We start from the raw sequence: 25,973 nt of genomic DNA on the forward strand, positions 1-25,973 counted from the left end.
CGATATTTGTCATGTCACGACTGGTCCAAAATGAAAATTTAATTTATTGAGCAAATGTGAACTGAAATGTATTTTCTCATGTCAAAAGATATTTTGCTAAACTTTAAAAAAGTATGTTTGTGTTTACTGTTTTAGCATAGTGTTTAAAAAAAAAAGCTGTACATGTTGTGCCTATCTAGATCAAATCACGAATTCTATCGTTATAAGTCTTCAAGCAAACAGCTGGCTAATGAGGGGTCTAAAGAAAAATTAATTATTCCACTGATGAGGTTTTTACATTATTTGAATTCTAGGTGAAAGCAATGATGAAATAGATAAAATAACTTACATATGTATTTTATATATATTTAGTTTTTATAATTCTTTGCTATAAAACGACACATTGAATATCAGTGGCTCCCTCGTAAGAATTTTTGTTCGTGACGTCACGATATTTAACATAACCTTGGTAGATTAGACCTAGAACGACGGAAGAAGTGAAATTTTATGTTTGTGTAATTGAAAATAGACTGATGTGTAATCATCAGTTGTCAAGAGAGTTATAAGGTCATTTCAGTTTCTGTTTTTATAGAAAAACATTTAATATTAAAAAAAGATTTAATGGTGTGAAAAATATATTACTATTTCTAATACTAAGTATTAGAGAAGGTTTATATTAATTAGAGAATTCTTATGCCTAATACTTGTAATAAGTAATACTAATAGTATTTATTAGTACTAAGTAGTAGTAGTGTTACTAATAGTAAAGTGATACATATTAGTGTACACATTATACAGTATACTTTGTACCATAGTAAATTAGTAGTTATCGTAATATGGTTAACTATAAGCAAAATGTCTTAAATTTAAGTTATTGTTTTGTTAGCCTAACTTTAGCCTCTTGTTAATCAGTCTTGAAGTTGAACACGAATTGAAGTGTGCAGTGTCCCTTCCATATACTACTACAGTGCTAGTAGTACTATTAGTAATAGTTCATGTAATACTGTTAGTGTTACTGGTACTGGTACATATTGAAGATAGTAATATTCGCACGTTTTGTATAGACAGGAAGCCAATCAGTAGTATAAATGAAGAAAAGAATCATGGTATATTGGCAGATAAGCTCATCAGTTTATCACTGTATCAGGACATTGATCATTTGCTAGTGAGACTAATGGAATTTTAGAGTGTAATTATTAACATTGATTACAATTCAAAATATGTAATTATATATTTATACAAATTAATAGTAAAGCTTCTCTTGGAATACTGTTTAAATTAAAACTGTTATGGTAGAAATGACACATGAATGTTTGGTGTAGTAGTCCATAGCTGTGCACACTAAAAACAGATTGATTTAGCTTTATTAAATTGTTAAGCACCAAAAAAAAATGGATTTGACCTTATGTTAACTTTATATTTTTTGATTTAATATAATTGGTACAGTAATTTACAATGAGCAAACAAACACTTGTAAAATAAAACTTTATTGCAACACAACTAGGTACGTGCATACATTCTTGTCCACAGAATCACTAGAACATTTAGGGCATAGATTGTTAATTGCGGAATCTTTATTTCTTGCTAATACCTGGGTCTGTGCTATATATACATCTTGTTTCATATTAAGAAAAAACAAACTTTATTGTAATGTAATGTTTTATTTATTTTACTGGACATACACCTTAGAAAATAACACTGACTATTATAGAGATATTTGGTTTACCACACTACATATGAGTGCTGAAGTTTTGTAAGTTGTGGCTGTTATGTTTTAAAATAGTTTCTCAACTCATAAACAGTAGTAGTACCAACCAAAATGATGTCATCATATTATAAAGATTGTGTTTTTTACATGCTAAATGAATATAAAATACGATATATTGCTACTCAGTTTTAAGAAAAGGGGAGGTTATTCAGATAAAACTTAATGTTCTTTTGAACAAGGAGCAATAGAGTATTAATACTCATATTTTGCACAAAAGTTGAGATGATTGTTCCAGTTTCTCGTAGGTAACACTATTTTGCAAGGTCTGTGATTTATACAAGTACAGAATGTTTTTGAGAGAAATATTCATCCTTTGGTCAATTTATTTTGGTGCAGACTGTGAGTATGTGTGACTTTTCTGCACCCTTGTTCAGAACTTAAAAATTCATATTTTTGAAAACCATTCCTGTGCAGTTGTCTTTACTCTTGCTCTAACTTACTAAACATGGAAATTCCAAGATATTGAGCATTTTGTAATTTAATATGACATAAAATTTAAGGACCGTAATGGGACTGTTTTGTCCACTGAGGCTTTAATGCACCAAACTGAAAACACAGAATGCAATTTGCTACAGGTTATTGACAAACCAGTTGAGTACAAAATATCTCAGTCAGTCTTGCCCATCATAACTGTGCCAACTTTTGTTTTTAAAGCTGAAAATCTTAATTACATCAAATCAGGTAGCCTAAAGCCACATATCAGTTTTGTTACAGTTATAAGATAAAAGTGAGCTTATACCTTCACATTGTCACTATAAAACATGAGAGATTTTGTCATTTATTGAAGATTATCACCCATTAAACACCATCTAACAAAATATTTAAATATGCATAATATTCAGATGTAATTCAATCTTTTTTACTAATTGTGGAAAAATGTTTAAATATAGTATCATACAATATAGTTCATGAGAGTTGTGATATTTCATTTTATCATGTATTTATTGCTTCATATAAACTGTTACTTGCTATTCCTGCAAATATGCAACACAAAATTATCCAACTTTATCTAGTGCATAATGATATTACTTGTTATTCATGTCTTTTAATTCTCCCAGAGGCCCTATAATTACCCTTCCCTTCTTGTATGGGATATTACATTGCTTTTTCAGTTCATACTGTACCTTCTGTTCGAATCCTTAGCTACTATCTGTCATTTGAGTCTTTTTATGATACTTGTTATATTTGGCATCTTCACTCTAACTTGTATAGTAGTGACACTTCCAGGATTCTGTTTTGCTGGAATGGTTTACAGCTCTTCCCTAACTGTAACCTTCTGACTACATCCTGGTGTCTTGGAGAGGTTATAAAATGTTCTTGCCATTTTCATCTCCTCTCTTTGAACTCCTTGTGAAAAATAATGTTCCTAGTAAGAGGACTGTATTATTATGTTACCCAAATGAGGCTATCCATTTTGAGTGCTCTATTTGTTCATTCTCTGCAACAGAAAACTTGTGACAAACTTACTTATAGTCACTGTTTTAGGCTCATTATCTACGTGAATGTTTATGTTCAAGGTCTTTTGGGGATTTTTCTTGGCCAGTTATATTGTGTTTTTGAATTATGTCAGTCTGTTTTTTTTATGTCTCAGATAAAAATAATTTTAGCCATTACAGTGGTTTTATGTAAAGTTTACTCATAAGGGAACATACAGCAAATATTGAAGGATGAATGGATAATACTACTTTTCCCTGTCTTTATTTCCCGCTGAACAATGGATGATGTCATACTGAATGCACTTTTTTTCTTGTAATTTTGTGATTGGTTAGAATTAAATTCTTATTTACATACATTTTCTTGTTGTGTAATTGAAACTACCAAGAATATGGTAAATTAAGATGTAAAAACTAACTTTCTACCTTACTGAACTGGAACAGCTAAACACAGCTTGATGCTAGGTGACTGCAAAGAAACCAACACTTATGCATACAGTGCCAAACTAATGTTAAATAACTCTTACAAACAATAGGACATGATGGCCAAGAGCAACATTAAAACAAATGATGGCCTTTTCCAGGTAAATCTTAATATTGTTAATGCTGTAAGCTAGGTGTATAGTTATTTTGCTTAAAGTTATAAATGTATTTACTTGTCTTTATATTCTGATAATGAGAATGAAACTTCTTTTTTTTTACATTCAAGTGTTTATTATAATAATTAAAAAATGTTTTACTATATTATTATAACCTGGATTAAATATTCCTCTTAACATATGCCTTAGATAGATATTGGGAAAAATGAAGGTTATGTAACTAATGTTGCCAGTTAGTTTTACAAAAAATACTTGTTTTTGTAACATACTAAATTTTGTTATTCTTATTGAAAAAAAGTTTGAGTTTTTTTTATTAATTTCAGAACTAACCATGTACAATATTACTAGTATTTGATAAGCATCTTATATTTATGATAATAGGCTTGTAAGTAAGCTAGTTATTTAAACTATATTTTTTTACAGTTTTGATATTTATGATAGCAGTTGAATGGTTCTGTGTTTTCAACTCGACAAAGAAGTAAAATGAGTAGAGTCATCCATTTCAATGTCCAGAAAAAATTACAATGGCTCTATATGATTGTTTCACAACAGCTTTAACAATTTTCTCTTCAAGATGACAGTGCAAATTCAGTTATATGAATTGTTAATATTTGCTGCAGTTTTCTCCTCCGTAGCACCAGTGTCAGGTAATGCAACATATTTTCATAAACTATTTTTTTATTGTTTATATTCTTTTTATAGGTGGGTTACATGCCAAAAAAGTTAAAACAATTGTATATAAGACCATCATTGCATCTTTGCATTGATATATATGTTCGAAAAGTTCCAAAATTTGTAATGTTTAAGAAGGAAGGTGCATGTAGTATAGTGTAGACAATGTTTATGTAGTTTTTTTATAAAATATATGTATTTTGAGGTGATATGGCCTGCCATGTTTATTTCTTAAGTACATAAAAGCAAAATATTTTGTAGGATGATGTTTAATGAGTGAAATAGCATTTGGCACTATGACACTCATGTTAGCAAACATTTGATATGTACCATGACTATTGTTTTTCTTTAGGGGCTATTATTTAGTTATGTTCTTTGTGTATAAATTTTTTGTCCAGTATTGTTTTTCAAAGTTGCTTTATGTGTGATCGTCACTTGTACAACATGTTACAAATCTCAAGCCACAGTTTTTTTAGGTGATTTTAGTAATTACTACAATATAGATAAAATAATATTGATCTTGCTTTATAAGTTTATAAACTTAATAGTTGTATAATAATACCATGCTTAAAGGAAGATATTTTATGCTTTTTTTATGATAATGTATTAGTCTGCAAAATTAACTTTTACATTACTGGTTCACAGGCAAATTTACAGATACTGTGCACTAGACCTTACAACCATCATGATTATGATACTTAGGAATACAAACACAATTTTTTTTTACATTTGGTACAACATTGGAAATAATTACGGAAAGGCACAGTTGATACACTTATAGGAGTCACAAATAATAAGTGAATGTAACTAAATGATCAATTTATCCTTAGTACAATACATTATTATAGAAAATGCAAAAGAAAAATCAATAACTTGTATAATATACTACTATCTTGGATTTGCTTTAAACAGAGCAGTACACTTTGCTTGTGAGCTACCATAAGTTTACCAGTGTATAATTCTGAATATTCTGTATTATTCCCCACATTTCAGTTGTATTGTCTGGTTACCTTCTGACTTTTTCAGTTTCTCTATAAGTCCGTAGAACTTTAATGATATTTATATTGGGATTTTGTCTGGGCCATGCCGTAGTTGCCTATGTTCCTTTGGCCTGTTTTTTTCTTCCTTATATCATTACACCACATTGCTGCATGCTAGGGATCATAGTCTTGCTGGGAGTGGAATCCTTGACAAACAGAACATGAGCAGGGAGAATCTGATTGTTTCTGTCAGTAGTCAGTGCCATCAGTCTTGTATAGATTTTCAATAAACCATTAGTAGCTGAGTTGCAGCCTACATTTGTTTCGATCCTTCATTATGCCTCACTGTGGATCTTTTTTGTTGATTGATGCCATTTTCCTATATTGCCATCAAACTATCACTGATTATTGGCAATTTGAATTTGGATTTTTTTTATAAATAGTAACCTCTTCCAGCTTTGCTCATACCAATATTTGAAGTCTTATCAAAAATCCAAACTGAGCATATGATTCTTTCTCCTGATCAGTTACAGATCCAAACTATTCCTTGGATAAACTCCATTTTTGAGTTCATAATAAATATCTAAAAGTACTGCAGAGTTTAATATGAATTGAGCTGAGAATTTAAACATGTGAGGAGTAAAGAGGATTTCATCTACTGCTTTTCCTCTGTAGTTGTACTAAACTACATGCTATGTGCCATTTTGGTATACTACCTTTGTGGGAGTGATGCTCAAGTTGAAGATTATTTCTGAAGCTATCAGCTGTGTATCTGCACTTGCTCTAAATAGTACTTATCTTATGCCACGATTGAATATTTAATTCCTTTTTTAACAATGCTACTGGCAGTTATTGTTTTATAGTGTTTAACATAACTCCTTTGTGCAGGGCCATGTGTTTTTTCACTCAATCATTTTTTATTGCTTGGATTACGCACATGTTGGATTTATTTATTACTGCATGTTAGCCCAGTACATTTTTGAATCTATATCTTCTTTTCTTGTTTCCGGTATCTCTTTTTTTTTTTTCACTTCTTGTTCAATGCATGATATGTCTTCGTTTTTTCTCACTTATTGTTGCATTAATGAAGGCTTTCAGTACTCTCTTCAGTTGAATTGACCATTCCAGTTTTCTAGGTTAAACAATTTTAACAACCTTTTTTACTTGAATATCATGCACTTTTTTCTTTGAATCCATCCGATTTAGGCCTGACATAAAATCTAAAATAGCATTGTTTCTAATAGATTCCTTGACCAATAGGTGAAGAAAACCATCTTGAACAGTTTTCAAAAAACCTTTCTCCCTCATTGTTTGTCTCTAGCATTTCCCATTCCATATGTCTGAAATTAAAATCACCCATAATTATGCCCTCATTAACATCTGAAATCTTAATCTCACTGTAAAGTTTCTCCCTAATTTCATCAGTATCATTTGGTGGTCTGTAAAAAAATTCCCACTAAAAGCCTTTTCCTTTTATATCCACTAATAGAAACCCAAATGGATTCAATCTTGTTGTTATATTTGATATCCTCAACTTCAACAGGATATAACTCGCATTTTACATATAAAGCCACTACTTCCCCTCTCTTTTGTACTCTATCCCTATTAAATAACCTGTTGTATTTCAAATAAATTTCTGTCATCATAATCAGTTATTCTGATTATATAAAAATACTCCATTCCTGTCAGTACCTTAGTCATCTATTTTATTTGTTATACTACCAGTACTACAATAGTAACAATTAAGCTTATCCTTATAACTACTTCTATACTCATTTCCTATGCTAAACTTTTCTCTTCATCTTATTTTTTTTTGTGTTTAGTTTATCCTGGCCATCACCGCTGTCTAGTCCTAGTTTAATTCTTCTGTTACATCTGAATTAATAGACCTTGCAAACAAACCAGTCTCTACCCTATTTAAATGTAAACCATCCATTCGAAAAAGCTCACTTCTCCCATTGAACTTATCTCCCAAGTCCAATCAGCCTACCTGCTCATCCTTACATATTAACCAAAGCCTAGCATTTAGCCCTAGTGACCTACTCGTAATATCATCCCCGCAATTAATTCTCAGCAGTATTCCTGATACATTTCATATTAATGAATTAATAATTTCTAAATTAATTTAACTATTTTAATATAAATACTTTAATGTTCAATTTTGAATTGTTATATTGGAAATGTTAAATATCTTTTTAGCTTATTATTAGTATATATGCACATAATATATTCAGTAGGGTGGTTTTCGGCGCGTGAATTATTTGGAAACCTTATCGATTCCTACTATTAAGTAGTACCGTACTTAATAATGATTTCAATTTAGTTCTGATCAAAGTTACCTTCTGTGAATGGAGTTATTGCAAAACTTGCTGATACGAATAACGGGTGATTGCATATGTTCTCTAGGTTGTTTTTTTTTTTTTTAAGAAAAGGCATAAAACTTTTAGGGTCAGGGACTATTTTCTGGGGCTGGTCAAGTGACTTAAGTGCAATTTTTTTAATCCAGGCCTTATAAAGGTCGTATTCCAGTGTGTTTATATTTTATTAGAGAGTTATGGGTTCAAGACATGTTAAACCTTGTCAAAACTTCCACTGGGACATAAGTTCAAGAACGTAAGAAGTGTGGTGTAACAATCATAACACATACACACACACATACAATGTAGAAAAATTTAGTTTTATAGTCTCTTTAACACTAAAGAAAAATATTGCATAAATTATAATGTAAAATCATTAATTCAAATACTTTATTCAACATTAAAAGATACAGTTAAGCAATTATAAATTAAAAATGTAACATAAAGTAACCCAAGAGTTTACAGTGAATGGTGCCAGATAGTTGCCCCCCCTCTGGTCGGCAGCTCAAAATTAGGGACAGTGGCAGGTAGTCTTAGAAACTTTACCATAATTCAAAACTAAAGAAAGCTGAACAAATTTGAATTAATAAAAGAAATTATCATGATAAGTCATAATGGCAATATTTTGATGGCTTGGCTAGTTTGATAAACTGCAAATAATAATAACTGGAAACCCTAAGTTTAAATAATTGATTACTTTGGTTTGTCATGACATTAATTGAATAAGCTGAACAAAATTCATTTCATCGAAAAATAATGGTGATTACTTGAATAGTTTGATTGACCAAAAAAGTAATAATCATTAGCACTAATTTTGATTAGTGGGTTCATTTTTGTGACATTAATTAAGTCATAATTTCAAGTAATCAATTATTTTACAGGACACAAATTGATGCAATTGATTCTTATAGATAAGTGAGTTAATCATCTAGGTCAAATCTTAAAGCATCATTTTACCTGTAGAACCATAGTTTATTTACTATTTCTCATTTAGATTTATAGACATACAAGTTTGTTTGGCAAAGTAATTATTTTTCATTCAAACTGTTATCACTATTCACATGTGCAGTTTGACAAAACAGTTTTCTGGTGCTATTACTGCTTTGATGGGTCTTATATAACAGGATAAGAGTATGTAAAAATGTTATAATTTTTCATATTCTAAGGTAGGAAAGCTGCTCTGATGTGATACTGTTAAAGTATTAAGTATTTTAACAAAACTAAAAAAAAAAAACAGATTCATTTCTTTGAAATAATTAACTGTTATATACAACTTATATTTTTTTATAAACTATACCATTTCCCTTGTTTGAGAAACTGTACTAATAGAAGAACTTCATAATTTTTATGCCATCTACACCATTTTATTTTATTTTATTTTGCTATTAATTAAGTTTGTAGTACTACATGTTTTCCTCTCCTCTTAGTTTAAGTTAACTTCACTAAATGTTTCTTTTTTCTCTGAAATTCCTAAGGTTGTAACATAGCATTGCTCAAGCAAATTTCTGACTTTAACTTTCCCAAGGTGCTAATTGGGTCAAGTGGATAGTAGGTGTTTTTTTTTGTCTAATTCTTTTGCAGAAATAACCTGCTTTTTAATTAGCACATTAAGTTATTATTTTTGGCAAATTGGGCATAAACTGTGGATGATACGCAATCAGATCTTCAGTGCCCTTTGGCCAACTGATCTAACAGATACCAGTCACTGTTTTCTTGTCTTAGGAACTCAAGGTTTTTTTGCCATATTTATATCAGTGTTTGAGCCTTAGAGAGCAGATTTTCACCCAGATTTGACTGAGATTGGTTGCATATTTTCACCTGTATAAATGTTAAAGGGATTTACTAGAATAACAGGATTAGTTTCATTTTGATTTTGAACAGTATTTTTGTAACATTAACTTGTTTTGATTGCTTGTAATATGCTTGTACAGTATTATTTAGTTTCACTCTCTGAGAACTCTTTTTCAATTTCTCTGGTAACTTGATGGTTAACTTTTATTTTTGTTTGTGCTGGTGCTTTTCAGCTTTCACCTGTAATTTAATTCAGTAGTTGTTTAAGTTGTCAGTGAGCAAACTGTGTATAAGTTACTCCATAAGACAGTGGAGCATAAGCTTATATTTGAAGTACAGATTATTATTAATATTTAATTAGGTGAAACTTGTTCACTCATATAACAACATGATCACTTACATTTTATTGTATGATAGTGCATTGTTGTTTTACAAACTGTGAAGATCTTCATTAAATATTTGTTCCTTGTGTAAATCTGTATCCTGTCTCATTCTTTGTGACCCAACCATCATACTTGTTGGGAAACAAACCCGCATACAATATCTGCAAACCTCTTGTTTTTGCAGGCCCAGACTTCCTTGTATTGCCAGAAATTCTTGAGATACCACAAGTTAATGAGGATGATTGATCAGTTTTGATTTAGTATTATTTGATACGCATTTTATTTATGTATAATGGGAACTAAGATTTCCAAATTTATTGCTATAGAATTCACTGTGAAGGTGAAGAAATATGACATGTCACTAAATCACATATTTACTTCCATAAGTTAGTTACGTGGCTCAAATCAACAATAATTTAGTGATATATGGTTGAAATATAAAGCAAAGGAACTTTAATGGATTGGTCTTAAAGAATTTAACTGGATATTGTTTTATTGTACACATTAGTGAATATTTTTAAAATTAAGTTTGAAAAGTTTATATATTTGCAAAAAAAATACAGCATTGATGTGTTTTATGTCAGTTATATTGTAATTTTGACATAGCAAATTGCCAGTCAACATTACTATAAGTTAGATGGTAATTTAAGAAATTGGCAGGTGTTTTTGATGTATTTGATTAGGTGGTAACATTGCTTCTACATACATGTCATTTTACTAAAATAAAACAAAAAAAATCATTTTTTATACAGCATTGAAATGTCACTGTGACATATGTGGAGATGTTACCAACCATACTTGTGAAACTGATGGTGTGTGTTTTACATCAACCTCACTGAACAATGAAAGGGTTCCTGTACATTCTTATAGGTAAGGTATCAAATGTAGCATAGAATAGACTTTATCTTATGTTAAATGTATGTCTGCATGTCCATGTAAGTTTATATATGTAACTGGTATTACTTTCTATTTATTGATCACCCTCTTAAACATGTATTTAGTTTGGGCTCTAAAGCTTGATTTAAAATTCATCCTGTAAAGAGATTTTTCCCCTTTTTCAAATTCATACTTTAAAAGGTCTTGAAAAATAAGAAATTATTCATCTCTTATTAACTCTCCATAAGAAATGAGTTAAGTTTGACTCAGCTTGGAAGTGTTGAAACTATACAGATTATAACTCTGAATTTACTAAGTGCACCTTCACAAAATTTGGCAAGCTTTTAGTTAACATTATAAGTGTTGTATCAGAAAATCTGGTTTTTTAACTCTTATCTCAATGGGTTTTCCTATGGTCAAAGGGCATGTCATCATGTTTGTAGGCTTGCATTAATCATTTTATAAAACTACTATATTATGACTGTATGTCAGTAAGTTTTGTATCGAATTGTAGATTATAATTCAAATTTCAGGATTAAACATTAGTTAATTTCTTAATTTAAAAGTAAGTATTAAGAAAAAATTCCTAAATATTGATTTTTGTTTGCCATGTGGTATGTTGAATGCAGCTTTTGTTCAAATTGGATGTTTGGGATGCCCAACTACAAAGTCTGTGGTTTCTTATGAATAGAAACTCAAATTATCAATAATGACAAACTGTAATATAAAATAAAAACCTCTTATTTTTTCTATTTGTTGAGATATCACTATTTAGTGAATCAAACATAATGGCCCCGCCCACCTCTTCCACTTTTGGAAATACTTCCGTACTTACACCTATTTTGCTCTATGACATGTTTATAACCAATCGAAACCTCAGAATGTCCCCCATGTGGTTTTCTCAGACTTCGTGAAGTGTTTACATGGTAGAATCAAATTGGATAGGTAAGAAATAATGGAGCTTGAAATATATTTTTTTAGACCCAAATAACGCTTAGTTACAAAGGCTGATAAATTACAGTGGAATTCTGTGTTATTGATATAGCAACTTATTATTTTTTATTTCAAAATGCATATATAAAACCTAAAAAAAATTATTAGGTTTTACTTCCTCCACGTGTGAAATTTGACAAGGCTTGACAAATTATGGCAAGTGGGAAGCGAGTACAAACTTTGTAAGTTGTAGAGATCATTTCTTTATTTACTGTTCTATGTTTTAAGAAAAATAACTGAAATTAAAAAACTTATTTCTAAATTGTAGCAATATGGTTAATGTATCATAAACAAAATGTGACAAAGCCAAGGCAGGTCACTTTGTAAAGGCCAGTTTTATACTATTGGATATGGTAACATGAGTGCATGTGAACTGCATCATTGCAACTTCTGTAATGTTATTCAGACATGGCTTAAAGGTCAATAATATAAAATAATAAAGATATATCTCTAGATGTATAATGTTATGAGATTTAATCTATTTAGACTAAACATTTTGTAGTAATTCTAGAATGAAAGAAGTTTAGTTTGTATATATTTTCCTATTTTTATGGTGGTTATGATGTTGGTCGAATTGACCAAACTCATATAGAGATACTATAGTGAAAATAACAGATAAAATGTAAAGTTTTTCTAAAAAAAATGTTTGATAATGATATAGAGGTTATTAGGAGGTTATAGAGATTTTGCATGTGAAATTTGACAATTTTCTGATGCATAAAAGTATTTTTAATCTTAAAATAAAATTACTTTGCATGTTAAATAGTCAACATTTGAAAAGAAGAAATGGATGGGAAAATAATTACTTAAAAAAAATTTGATATTGTGTGTATGGAAGCATTGTAATATTTACTGATAACCTGCAAAATTACGTGAGGATATGCATACTGTATTAAAAGTTATAGTATGAAAACCATAACAAGAACAAATGGTTTTGAGGTTTGTCCCTGGGACTGAGCCTGTAGTGAGGGAATTAATAAAGTATTACTACTAAAGATTTAATTGTGAATTTAGAAAGCTCTTACTAGTCAATCTGAGTGAAAGTTGATATTATTGCTAAGAATAAAAATACATATTTTCATTTTATAGTTTTATTTGCAAATAACCTTCAGAACTTCCTAAATGAACACCAGAAGCTTTTTCTGGTAGAACTTTGTATTTTATCTGTTATTTTCTTTATCCTAACACTAACTGTAGCGAAATCATCAATATGCAGTGAAATGATAAGTTCAGAAATATGAAAAGCAGTACTAGCTTTCTTTTTTTTAGAAGGAATACAGGTTATAACAGACAATGATAGTTAATCCTAATAGCTTCAGCTTCTCACTTTTTCTCATCTGCATTCTTTTAATTTCATGGTATTATTATTTTAATTTGGATCCCCCCTCCCTATTTGTGAAAAGCAATAAATTACAGTGGGATGTTTCTGGTGCAGCTTAAGGTTAATAAGCTTCAAGATCTTTTCAAACTTTACGTAAGTATCAGTCAGTATTCCCTCTAAGCTACACAGCTGCACAACAACCAATCAAGTGCTGTGCACTTCATTATTCCAGCTGTGCACAAACTCAGTAATGGTGAGGAGTCTCAACACGTTGATGGCCTTAATGACTCTGGCAGTCAATAGGCCTAAAGCCCAAATAACAAACTGGTAGCATTGCAAATCAGTCAAATGATCCAATAGGGTCGATGGTCTAAAAATACCCACCTAAAAAAACTGTTAGCGCACATTGCCTTGATGCTGTTGCACATGAAAATTCATTCTGCACATGGATTGAAAAATCAGAGGGAACATTGGTCTTAGTAACTAACTTAAGAAGTTTCTAGTTTTTGCACTTTCGTTACTTTTGTTGAAAAAGAAGCAAGCAAGAAATTTAGTACTGAGCTTCTTTGCATTTATATGTCATGCTCATTATGTTGGTTGTCCAAAAAATAACTCATTTAGCTTTTAAATATGCAACTTAGAAAACAAAATATATATTAGACACTAGAATACAGTGCCTCAAAACTACTTTAACTTATCTAGATTTCTTGTTTCTAGGTTAAAAAAAATTCCATTTCTGTTCACATCAATCACCTTACTTCACACACATCAAGATTTTTTTTCTGAGCTATTGTTTTTACTACCAAAATTAAATGATCAAACTCCTGAACATCACAGTATTGTCTTTCTGTTGATTTTTGAAGATCATCAGACAATTAGGCATGAGTGAATAATTTGCTTGAAATGCAAAAAAATTTGGTAGGGGCATCTAAAATGGTTTTGACAAATTTATTGATATCTCAGCAAATCAAGAAGGTGTTTGTTATTTCATGTAGCTATATTTTAAATTACCATCAAATTTTTATATACATTTTAAACTAATCTGATTTATTTCAAAAAGTAAATTATTTTATATGTTTACTGTATGCATTATGTTTAATGAATTGTTGACATACTGTTCATAGTGGTTTTATTACAGGTGCCTGAAATTTTGATTATTTCAACTGAATTTTTGTGGACAACTATTGCTATTTTTTTGGTTTCAAGATGATATTATATTTCAGGCTCCAGGATGATGAAGGATTTATACTGGAGCCTGAAATGTAATCTAAAATCCAATAAAAACTCAGTTTGAATATTCAATAGAAGTTCTATGATATTTGTGAATACTAAATGCAGGGATGAAAATAAATGTTTTTTTATTCATTTTTAGTCTATTACTTGGTACATTTGTGTCTGATGTTTATTATAATTTTGAAAAAATTAGCAACGTTACTAAGAAACTACTTGAAATGAAACATTTTCTTTTTCTTTTAATAAACAGGTGCATTCCTAGCAAAAATTTGTTTCCCCCTGAAAATCCAATGATTTGTCTTCACTCAAAACCTGCAAGTTATTATTTTGTAATTAAATGCTGCAGTGGTTCTGACTTCTGTAATCTTCATCTCTCTCCAACATTAACATCCACTATTTCTAAAGGTGAGTTACATGTATTTGGCAAAGTGTGTTTTTTTTTTATTTGGTAGAAGATAAAAGTATGTTATTCGGGGTTGTGTAATTTTTGAAAATACCTTGTGTGAGGAGCAAAATGCTAGAAAAATCTGCTTGCTTTTTTCCCATCCTCTTCTAATAAAACTTGAATATAACATTTAGGATTTTACTCTAATTTAACTGGAAATACAATAAATACAAGCCATGGGAGTTTACTTTTGTCCTGATTGCCATATATCACTCTTTGCTTCTGAGATCTTAATATATATTTGTATTTTATGGTTTTAAACACTTATTCTTTAAGATTTTACAGTTCAGCATGTAGAATACTCCATGCTTGAACTGTTAAAGAAATGACAGTTTATTAATGCTGCCACAAACTAAAATGGTGTTTAATACATATATAATACAATTCTAAGTTTGTAATTTTTATTATATTATGGCTCCTACTGTAGACAAAAGAAATGTAATAGTATTGTTGCAATAATTTAAATATGTTTGTTAGTATGTATGTCACTGAGTGTTTTTAAATTAAAGGAATATTTATGTTTATGTGTGTATAGTTTTGGTTTGAGCTTTTGAGATACAGATTTTTCAATGTTTGTGTGTGCTAGACTTCGGCAGTTCTGAGTTTTCAGGAACTTTCATGACTCCTTAGAAATCTGCCTTGAGTGTTTTCTAATAATAGAATGAATGGTGTTGGAGAAAATACTTTTCCAATGGACAAAGTAAACAAGTAAATCTTTTTGTTCCTCAGACAGATCTTGTCTTGAGTTGAATTTCACATCCTTGTTATGTATCAAGGCCTGTATTACTAATAATCATCATAATTAGAAGTGCTTTTCCCATATCTTTTATAAAAGATAATGTTTCTGTATATTTTTTATTCAGAGTAACATAAAAATGTTACTTCTAAAACCCATTATGGTGAATAGCACAAGATTTATGTATAGTTTTGTAACCAAGATCTTCACTCTACACTGTCACTGACTACTGAAACCATAGAAAAGTTATCCAGTTAGTACACTGCATTTATAATCTGTTAAAAGTCCATTATCCAGTAGATTTGTGTAAGGTTTCCATTAGTGCAATTTACTTGTGAATGATTTAATTTGTCATAGTAAATATTGTGTAAGTGTGCATTACAAGACTGAACAACATCTGGTTTTAAAATTAGTTAATATTAGAAGGAAGCCACAAGGTTTCAACCCACTCAAGTGATCTGGCTCATCATAGGTGCAGGTGAGCAGCTTTTGATGTGTAGGTGTGAAAAGTGAGATCTTATTTCTGGATTTAGCATACATTTAGCATGAGACTAGTTTGAGTGGATTTATAGTTAAATGCCTGACAAAAATACAAACTTCTAACATTATTACATATCTAGGTGCTTCTAACACTTGAATTTTAAATGTTTTGCTACTAGAAGTCCTAGTATATAAAAGAAGTATCTTATAAAGTGAAAGTTTGCCAATAAATGTTCTATTGCAAGAACTATCATTATTGACATATGACAAGCCATAATAAATAGTAAACTTGAGATGTAACATTAAATTATTTGGTTTACCTGTAGGAACTGAACTGGTTTCGTGACCACATCTTTTTTGGCTAGTGGTATCAAATATAACTTTCTTTGCCCAGAAATTCTGCTCTAACATTCAAATGTGATACTTATTCTGCCATTAAACCTGTATCAAATTGATTTTTTAAAGCATTGGTTATGGGTAATATTTGTATAATTCTTATTTATATTTAATAAATACAAATATGATGTTTATTTCATTCAAGTATATTTGACCACTTTTATACATAATTTGAGAGAATTCTGTTTATTGAATTTAATTCATTCCTTTTTTTTCTTAAGTATTCATGTATTTTTAATCTTTGCTCACACTTATGTTACATTGTACACAGTACACATTTTTCAGTTTACTTTGGAACTTATTTTTATTTTTCAAAACACTCAGATTTCATGCTTGTAATCAGTTGCTTCAGTGGTATCACCGAGCATGCATTTGGTGCTAAATGGACTACAGCTAAACATGGATTAAAAGGACTATTTTCAATTAATTCCTTGAAAGCTAAAATGCTTCTGTATTGCTTTCCTCTTTGACACTTGATGGTTTGTGAGTTCTAGAGTGTAGTGATGCAGCACACTATTATTTTTATTGAATTATGATTGTATAGTGGCAGGAACTAAAAAAGCACAAACAATACTGAGGTGTGGTTAGAACAGGTATTTAGGACATTGGAGAACTATTAAGGTATGCTAGCTTGATGATGGTTTTGTGAGGTGGTTAAGGAACTTAACACCAAAAGCCAAGAAGGCAACATGTTTACATAGTTATTTTATTTTAGAAAAAAATTCACCATAAATCACAGTTTTATGCCTTAAAAAGTAAAATGGAAACATTTTCTCATCCCATTGGAGCTCAGGGTGATAACAGTGTCAATGTAATACCTACAGTACATGAGAGGTAACATTCATTGATGAGGACTGCCTTTTTTTTTTATAAATACTGAGTGTTCCCAGATTATGGTAGTTTAAAGGCCTGAAGCCATATAGTGTTGAAAGCATTTTACAGAAGCATTTCTTATGGCACAGTAAATATGTTCTAAAACACTGAAACTGCTTGGCATATGTGACTGACCTTTTTTGTTTCATAACAGGTATGACCATGTGGCTAGCACGTGTGTGTAAAATGAATTAGTGGTTAGAATTCAGAGGTATTAGTTTCAGTGAAAAACCTTCTTTCGGGACTTGAATGTACTATCACATTCAGTATCTTGCATGAGAAGTTTGGTACAAAATATGTATAATAAGCTGAAGATTTTTCACTAGACACTCCCATTCTTAACTGTTGGCATGGTCTTTGAGTTCTCCACCATTTACTAATTATGTGTCTATAATTCTAGCTACTTCTACATTAGTTGATATATTTAGGTAAATTTTTAAATATTCAGATCCTACTCTCTTGAGAACAAGTCCCATCTTGTCTGAAGCTGCTTCATGCATCTTCAATATTAGGTATCACTATAGTGCATTAGATACCATTCCCATTGAAGTATGTCTAATGCCTAGTTATTCAAATATGAAAAGCATGACAAAACTGGGTGTGGCATTACTTTTAAGTTCCAAGTGTATTCAAGCAATCCTTTATCGTAAGGTAATGGAAGGTGTATGCATTTTACTCCTTTCACATTTATGAAATTGGCAAAAAATCTTGAGGTGATGACAATCAAGCTCTAACTGATAGTTAAATCAGTCATTTTTGAGTATGCTTTAATTTTGCCTGAGAGTAAGGTCTTGCTCCACACAAGTTAAACTGTTTAATTGGAAAGTTGTAGCTTGTCAATACAGTCTGCATTAACAATTTACACCAGATTAGTATCTGACCTTACAGAGGTTTAGGCATTTGGCAACTTTTTAATTCTAGTTTTGTTTATAAATACTACCTAAACTTTTCACTGAGTTATTGTAAGTGTTGAAGGTGAATGGCAGTGATTGCTACTGATTATTATATAAGTCTTGCATCTCTAACCTGAAATACTCCAACAACTGATTTTGACCACATTTGTATAGGGCTGCCCCTTAGTAACTTATCACTAATGGATGTTTAATACTATATTGCTTTGACCATATCTGCTCACTGATTGAAATGTTCAGCTGATTCTAACTGTTACTTTAGATTTCCCAGGATATGACTTGATTTTTAGATGCCTGAAATCATAATGTTTGAAGGCTATGTATCATATGGATAGACCCCAGAGTCTAGCATTTTACATAGGATCTCATTGAACATGTATATTGCCAAGGGTTAATTCTCCTATTCAGTGAACAGTGCCAGTGCTCAATGTCTATGATGCACCAATGCATAGAATTCCTATGAATGATTCAAATTTTATTCATATGAATCTTGTTTTATATTGTTTAAGATCTAAGTTATAATTTGAGACAGAACTCTTTGTTTTTTTCATAACCATTTTTCACCTGCAGAGTGAATTTAACTTATTTTTTGTAGTGATGGTTTAGTCAGTGGATTCTGTTATGTGGCTTGTTCGGGTAGTGTTTTCATTGTAGCCTCTCGAAGCAGTAAGTTACTAATTGCCATCTACATGTGATTACAATACGATATTTTATGTTCTCTCAAATAGCTTTTCTTGATTTATACTGCCCTCTATATGCAAAAATTCTTACTCCCTTCTGGCCTTGATACTCCCATCTACATTCACGTTTTCATGCGAAGCAGCTGTGTGATAGCATGTGACAGCCCTCCACCAATAGTAGTGTGACACAACTCCTAGCATAGCTGACTCCCTCTATGCAGCTTAGCTCAACTTTTTGATTGGCACTTGTGGTGTTTAGTCGTAGGTTTTCACTCAAGATTTACTCACAGAATTTCAAATACTTGTTGTGTTTTTTATTTTTTTTGAAAATTTAATTTTTTTTGTTTGCTACACTTCAGTTCTCTAACTTCTTTTTTTGTACATGTTAGTCCTATGGTCAGGGATCATAGGGCATGTCATCACATTTGTAGACTTACATTCAAAATTTTGTTGAACTACTACTTTACGATGTATGTCAATAAATTTGGTGTCAAACTGTAGATTATAATTCAAATTTTTGTACTTTACATTAATTTTCATAGTTTAAAAATAAATATTTAAAAAAATCCTATATATCGATTTTTGTATGTCATGTGGTATGTTTAATGCAGCTTTGGTTCAAATTAAATTTTTGTGATGTCCAAGTACAAAATCTATAGTTTCTTATAAATTAAAAACTCAAATTGCCAATATTGACAAAATACAATATAAAATAAGAACCTCCTATCTTTTCAATTTTTGGCCCTCCAGTGGCATAGCGGTATGTCTACAGACTTAGAACACTAGAAACCAAATTTCGATACCCATGGTGGGCAGAGCACAGATAGCCCATTGTGTAGCTTTGTGTTTAATTACAACCAACCAACTTTTCTATTTCCTGAGATATTATATTTAGTGAATTGACCAAGGTGGTCCCACCCATCTCTTCCATTTTGAGAAATAATTGCCTACATACACTTACTTCATTTAGTGAAGTGTGTATAACCAATCAAAACCTCAGTATATCCCCACGTGGTTTTCTTAGCCTTTGTGAAGTGTTTATGCAGGGAATCTTTTCTTTTCATGGTAGAATTGAAGTGGTAAGGTAAGACAGTATGGAGCACAAACTACATTTTTGTCAGGTGGTCAGAGCCTTTGCCCGTCTTCTCTTATGATCCATTCCAGACAACTTTACGATTGCCTTATATGTCACTCAGCAAGGGAGAACTTGGTCAATGTCTCTTTGTTTTCACGTGTTTGACCTCCTGTTTTAGGTCCACAGCCATCAAAATCGATTGATGGCATGTTATATACCAAGTGCCCTTAATCTGGTCACAGATTGTTTATTAGACATCGACAAGATTCTCACCGTGAAGTGCTCCCTTGACCCACAGGTATTTGGTTAGCTGTTTTCGTGGTGGAATACTCTAGAAATGGATGCATTCACCACCTACATGAATTCCAAACTTTCCAGGTTTTGGTCTCCTATTCCTCATCCTTTGGTTGTAGAAATCGATGCACTCAGTTAGGATTGAGAGGCCATTACCTTTATGCATATCTTTTCATTTGTCTTCTTTATGTACACACAGTCATACAAGTATCTCTGTGTCAAGTCTTCTTAGTGGTACCTCTTTGGCCATCACATCATGAGTTCCTCTTCTGTGTCCACTCCTAGTGACCCCTCCTCTACCTCTCTCACCCTTCCTTCTCAGACAACATCAATTGGGCACACTATATCCTACCCTTCCAACACTCCATCTTCATGCATGGCTTTTGTCTGGTCCCTTGCCAAATGGGCTAGACTTTCCCTGTGGGTTGCTTCATGTCAGTTTACCAGTGTAAGTGGTATGTCTACCGCCATTGGTCTTCTTGTCATGATTTTCTTCCATTCTGTCCTATTCTCCAGCACCTGACTTCCTTCCTTTCATAGCATTTTGATAAAGGGCTGTCGGTATTCACTGTTGCAGGTTATCTTGTGGGTTTGTCATCCACTTTCCATTTTACAAGATTTTGCAATGTCTACTTCTCCGGTCCTCACCCTTTTGTTTCATTCCTTCCCTCTTTACTAATCCTCCACCTCTTACTGTTCTCTATGCCCTCACACTTCCTCCCTTCAAGCCCATGTCTTCCTGTTCCTTATATCATCTCTCTTTAAAGACCTTTTTCCTCCTCCTCTTGGCATATCGATGTCAACATTTAGATTTGTTCGCTCTTTATGTCTCTCACACATTATATCACAGGTCCTATGTCATCCTCTACCCACATCAGTTTTTCATACCTATAACTTTGGCCGCATGTGAGGGCGAATTTGAGTTCACTCCCATTTCTCACCTTTAACCTCCTTCTGATCTGGATCACCTTTTATGTCCTTTCAGGTCTCTCTGATGTTAAATGGCTTGCTCTTGCACTGCTCCCTTCTGTGGTTCCCATTCTCACTTGTTTAATCATTGAAACCCTTGGGTTGAATATGCCAGCTAAGTTGTCTGGTTTATTCTTCCCTTTCTCCTGATGATTTTCATCTCTTCCAAGTCTCCTCCCATCAAATCTGTCACCTTACCACGTCCCTGGCTGCTGAATTCTGTCATCCTTTAGAGGATATAGTTCATGCCAGCATGTGGACCATTCCCCTTACATTTATCTCACATTGCTTGTGTCATCTGACTGTTTCCTTCTCTATAGGTTACTATCCTGTTGTCATTTTGAGCTCTACGGTTTCTCTTCAAGTGGGTAGGTGCTCTTTTTACACTTTTCTTTTTTACAGTAGTCTTTCTCACATATATACAGATCTCACTCAGTGGTGAGTGTTGCATGATCAGGTACACTTATTCTTAAACATGCACTCTATGATCATTCAGGTCAATAACACTCACTATTGAGATGGGATGTTCTGCAAGACTGCTTGTAGGTTCTTTCTCATGGTGTTTTTCATCATAAATATGTTTGTTCCAGACCATACACTCGTGGACTAACATCAGTAAAGCAGAAGAGGATTGCTGCCTATCCCTGTCGCTCCTTGGTTTGGCTATATCAGGAATAGTCTGCTTTTCAAAATAAGGTTTTTATGTCACCCATTGCACTGTTTCTGGTGTTCCATTCCTCTGGACTCTTCAATGCATTCTCCCACCCCACATTCTTCCAGTGAAGTACAGGATCCTTACCACTTACCAGCTCCTAACTTCTGGGGTGGTGGACCATAGAGACTTCCTCCTGAGTGTGTGGTGGTGATACTCTGCCAGTGTAGATGGTGTATAGATGCTCCTACTGCAGACCTGATGTTCTATTCCAGATATTGCTGTCTGATATTGCTTTTTTTTTCTTGAAGTTGACCTGAATCATTAAGTGAATAAAGTTTGTGATCACTCTGCTTGTAATATGCACATTGGAAAGTCCATCTACAGTACTAGTAGAGGTCATTTTCTTGCTTCTATCATTATCTGGATTTGTGCTTAGTTTTCATTCAGTTTCATAGCAGTGGTACTGGTTGATGATTCCAATTACCATCTTCTTTTACTATTTGACTAGTATATTTACTAACATAACAGTTACTGTAACTGCCCTCTGTTATTACTCAGTGACCACAGTATTTTCCCTTGTCAAAATGCTGTGTATTCAAGTTCTTTATCACATTTAACACATAACTGTCTAAACTCTCAGCTATAGTGGTTAGAACATATTTGTTATAGTCCCCTCATTCTAATGGTTTCCTGTACACATTTTATCAGGTAATGCTCCAGTTTAATCTGGATTGAGCACTTACGACCATAGAAAGCTGAATTAAAGCATATTCTTAGGTGATTGGTCAAAAGCCAGGTCTCTTCTTGAGATTTTACTTCCCACCACAATTGTATTTTAAACCAGGCTTCTCTGTGGGCTTTGATTAGCTCAGTGGCCCAGATAGGTAATAGATATAGACAGGCTTTATATTTGGGAAGGAATTAACTCTATGCTGCCTATTTCAATCTCCCAACTGTTTGAAGAACCTGAATGGTTTGGAATCAACTTATCATGAGCAGTAACAACATTTTAGTGCTTTGAACAAACACTCGTGGTATTGTATTTTATTTTAGTTTACCCTTTTTTTAAATTGTAATAAGAATAAACAAAGACATATATTTTAAGAAAATATACAAGTTGTCACTGACAACTCTTCTTTAAAATAATGACATAGTTCTGTTGAAAGTTGTCACTAAAACTTTACATACTGTCTGTGCAAATTATGAAGTAAATTGTATTTTTAGATCCCAAGATAACCCCCAAAGAAAGTCTTAGTACGTTTGAACTAGCTATAATCATCGGTGGACCAATATGTTTTGTCTGCATTGTTACTATGATAGTTCTTTCCATGTGGCAACAGAAACACAGACTGCGACAATACAGACAAGTGGAAGCAGAATTGGTACTGGAACAGCCCATATTAGGAAACTGCATTAGGAATATGATAGATATGACCACCTCAGGGTCAGGATCAGGTATGTTCATGTTTATTGATTAAAAGTCTTGAATCTTTGTTTGTTTGTTTTTTCATTCTATGATTACATTTTTATGAAGATAACCCAAAAATATAGCTTCGGTGAAATTACTTGAATATTTATATATATTTTTAAAGTTTTGTAAATATTCTAAGATTTTTGATTAAATACGAGTTTATTTGTTTTTATAAAACATTATTTTACATCCCAGAAAACAGATTTATCAGAATGTTCAGCAATTATTTTTATGTATTTATTTCTCAGTTTAATTAAAGGAATATTAATAGGTTATCAGAGCTAATTCATAATGCTTCAGCTGAACCCTTTAAAAACAGAGTTGATTTTAAAATTTAAAATACTTGTGTAATAAGTAAGCTTAAGTTGTATCCTTAAGAGTTATTTCTTGAAGTTTTGATTCCCTGTTAGTGATTCTCACATTATAATCAGGACATCTAAATAAATCAAATGTTATATATATGAGAACATCTGAAATAAAAATAAAAGGTTACAACTGCCATATGACCAAAATGTTGACCACATATTTCTATTTTGCTTGTAATGGTTTTAATCTTTTTTAGACAGCAGTGCAAATGAATGTAAAATTTATTATCAACTTACAAATATTAATTCTTATTTGTTTGTTCTCCCTTTAATGTTTTCTAGATTAGTCTTACCCCTTTCAGTTTCTTGCATGAGTAAACAGGATATATAGAACCATCAAGATATACAAAGTTCCCTATTATCTTGCATGTTAAGGAGTTTGGATCCAAAAGAATGAGGTCATAATATGCTAGTATGTACAAGAACTTAATCATTAGCTGAATCACATTGGTATTTCCAACTTGCTCAAATATTATAGAAACCTATGTCTTAATAAAAGTTCCACAAAACAATTTAACACTAATCTTTTGCTGTTTTTCTTTATTCTGCAACTCAATCCCTTTAATTTTCATCTTTATTGTTGTTATTATAATATATGCTATATCCATTATTCATACTTTCATTTAAGAAGTATATTCTTGCTTTTCAAATAGTTCTAGCTATTGAATAGGTGAATAATTTTCACATCAGATGGTAAAAATGTTTCCTTTTAATTTGGAATTATACACTACCCTGTCAGCATAAATTTTTGATAAGATTTTACAAAAACTAAATGACTTAAGGTCTCAAAACAGTAAAAAAAAATAGAATGGGCGGGTTGTAAACTAATGTTTCAGCAACCTTATTCTAGTTTTTAAACTATTTTAAGACCATTACATGAGTAAATATAGTGAGCTGAAGATGAGAAAGGGAGATTAAAATGTTAGGATCCACTCCTAGACATATGATTTGTTTTGTAGTAATGTCCAGAAGGAAGCTGCATCACAATAAGCTTCTGTTGATGTTTCAGTAGTACACCAGTATTTCTGAAAGGATGGGTGAATGGACTAATTTCATTTTCAGAAATATGCTGTTTCATTGATTGTGGTCTGTTGTGAGTAAAAACAGGTTGAATTAGTTTTAAAAGCAATAGTAGAAATGAATTCATATACAGCTGCTTCCATGCAAAGTTTACTGGTGGTAAATAAATTACACCAAATGGTAAGGAAAAAAAAAAGAAGAAAAACTGAATATCTAAATAGTCATTTGTAAATAAATATGTATAACACAAATACTTATAACTAAATATGTATATATTGTGTGTGTGTGTGTGTGTGTGTGTGTAAAATGTCCATTGCTAGATCCCATCATAATTTATTTTCTCATATCTTTAGGACACTTTTTTTCATTAAATGTTGAGAAATGCATTAACATAAATCCTGATTATAAAAAATCTCAACAGTTGAATAGCATGGAGCTACTGAGATGGTATTAACAGTCTTAGCACAAAGAAATTTAATGGTTAAGTCTGTAAATGTAGTAATTGAAGCTGTAAAAGATGAAAGAATATTTTAACTTATGCATCATGAAACATAAATTCCTAAGCAACTTGTATGCTGTTAATTTTAAATAGATCTACGTTTTCTTTAACATAAAACACTTTTATATAAAAAATTTACTGATATGTAATTTTTTAAATCAATTATCCATGAACTCTCTCAATACGGGCTCAGTCAATTTGACCGACCACTTGCCTCTTTGTACTCATTTAAAGTCTTTATAGATTTGATACTACTAACTTTTAATATAGTGTGTATATGAAATTTGGCAGTCTTTCAGTAAACATAAGTCTTTCACATATAAAAAATCATATTTTAGTGAAGTATTCTTAATAAACCAAATAAAGATTTTTTCATGAATATATTGAGTATTTAAACACTGTTTGTTTTGAATAGCCCATATGCAAAGACATTTTCATGTTAAGGTTAAAGATACTTCACCTCAAAAATCTCAAATTTCATTTGTGTAATCTCTAAAACCTCCTAAATACATTTCAAATGTTTTTTAGTAAAACTTTATATTTTATCTGTTATTTCTTTTCCCTAACTCTATACAATGTTGGTCAAATTGTCCAACCTTGTAACCACCAAAAAAAAATTGAAATAAATCTAAATTACCCTCTTTTTCTTTCTATAATGACTTCGAATTTTAACATGAAACTACATTTGTTTATCCTAAGTAGCTTTAAACTCATAACAG

The 25,973-nt window shown here is 31.5% G+C and overlaps 1 protein-coding gene across 3 annotated transcripts in view; it reads left to right on the forward strand.

The window, feature by feature from the left end:
* The first annotated feature begins 427 nt into the window (after positions 1-427).
* LOC106464109 (TGF-beta receptor type-1-like) overlaps positions 428-25,973 on the forward strand; it is a 48,252-nt gene continuing 22,706 nt past the window's right edge. For 2 of the 3 annotated variants that reach the window (XM_013924220.2, XM_022391774.1), the window contains exons 1-5: positions 428-546; positions 4,203-4,426; positions 10,715-10,832; positions 14,636-14,790; positions 23,124-23,354. In XM_013924220.2, the coding sequence (XP_013779674.1) occupies positions 4,354-4,426; positions 10,715-10,832; positions 14,636-14,790; positions 23,124-23,354 (577 nt within the window). In that variant the 5' untranslated portion in view covers positions 428-546; positions 4,203-4,353. Of the gene's footprint in view, positions 547-3,624; positions 3,765-4,202; positions 4,427-10,714; positions 10,833-14,635; positions 14,791-23,123; positions 23,355-25,973 lie in introns of all 3 variants that reach the window. The other variant, XM_022391772.1, reaches the window with a different exon arrangement.

Source organism: Limulus polyphemus, unplaced genomic scaffold (assembly GCF_000517525.1).
Source record: "Limulus polyphemus unplaced genomic scaffold, Limulus_polyphemus-2.1.2 Scaffold1562, whole genome shotgun sequence".
NCBI lineage: Eukaryota > Metazoa > Arthropoda > Merostomata > Xiphosura > Limulidae > Limulus > Limulus polyphemus.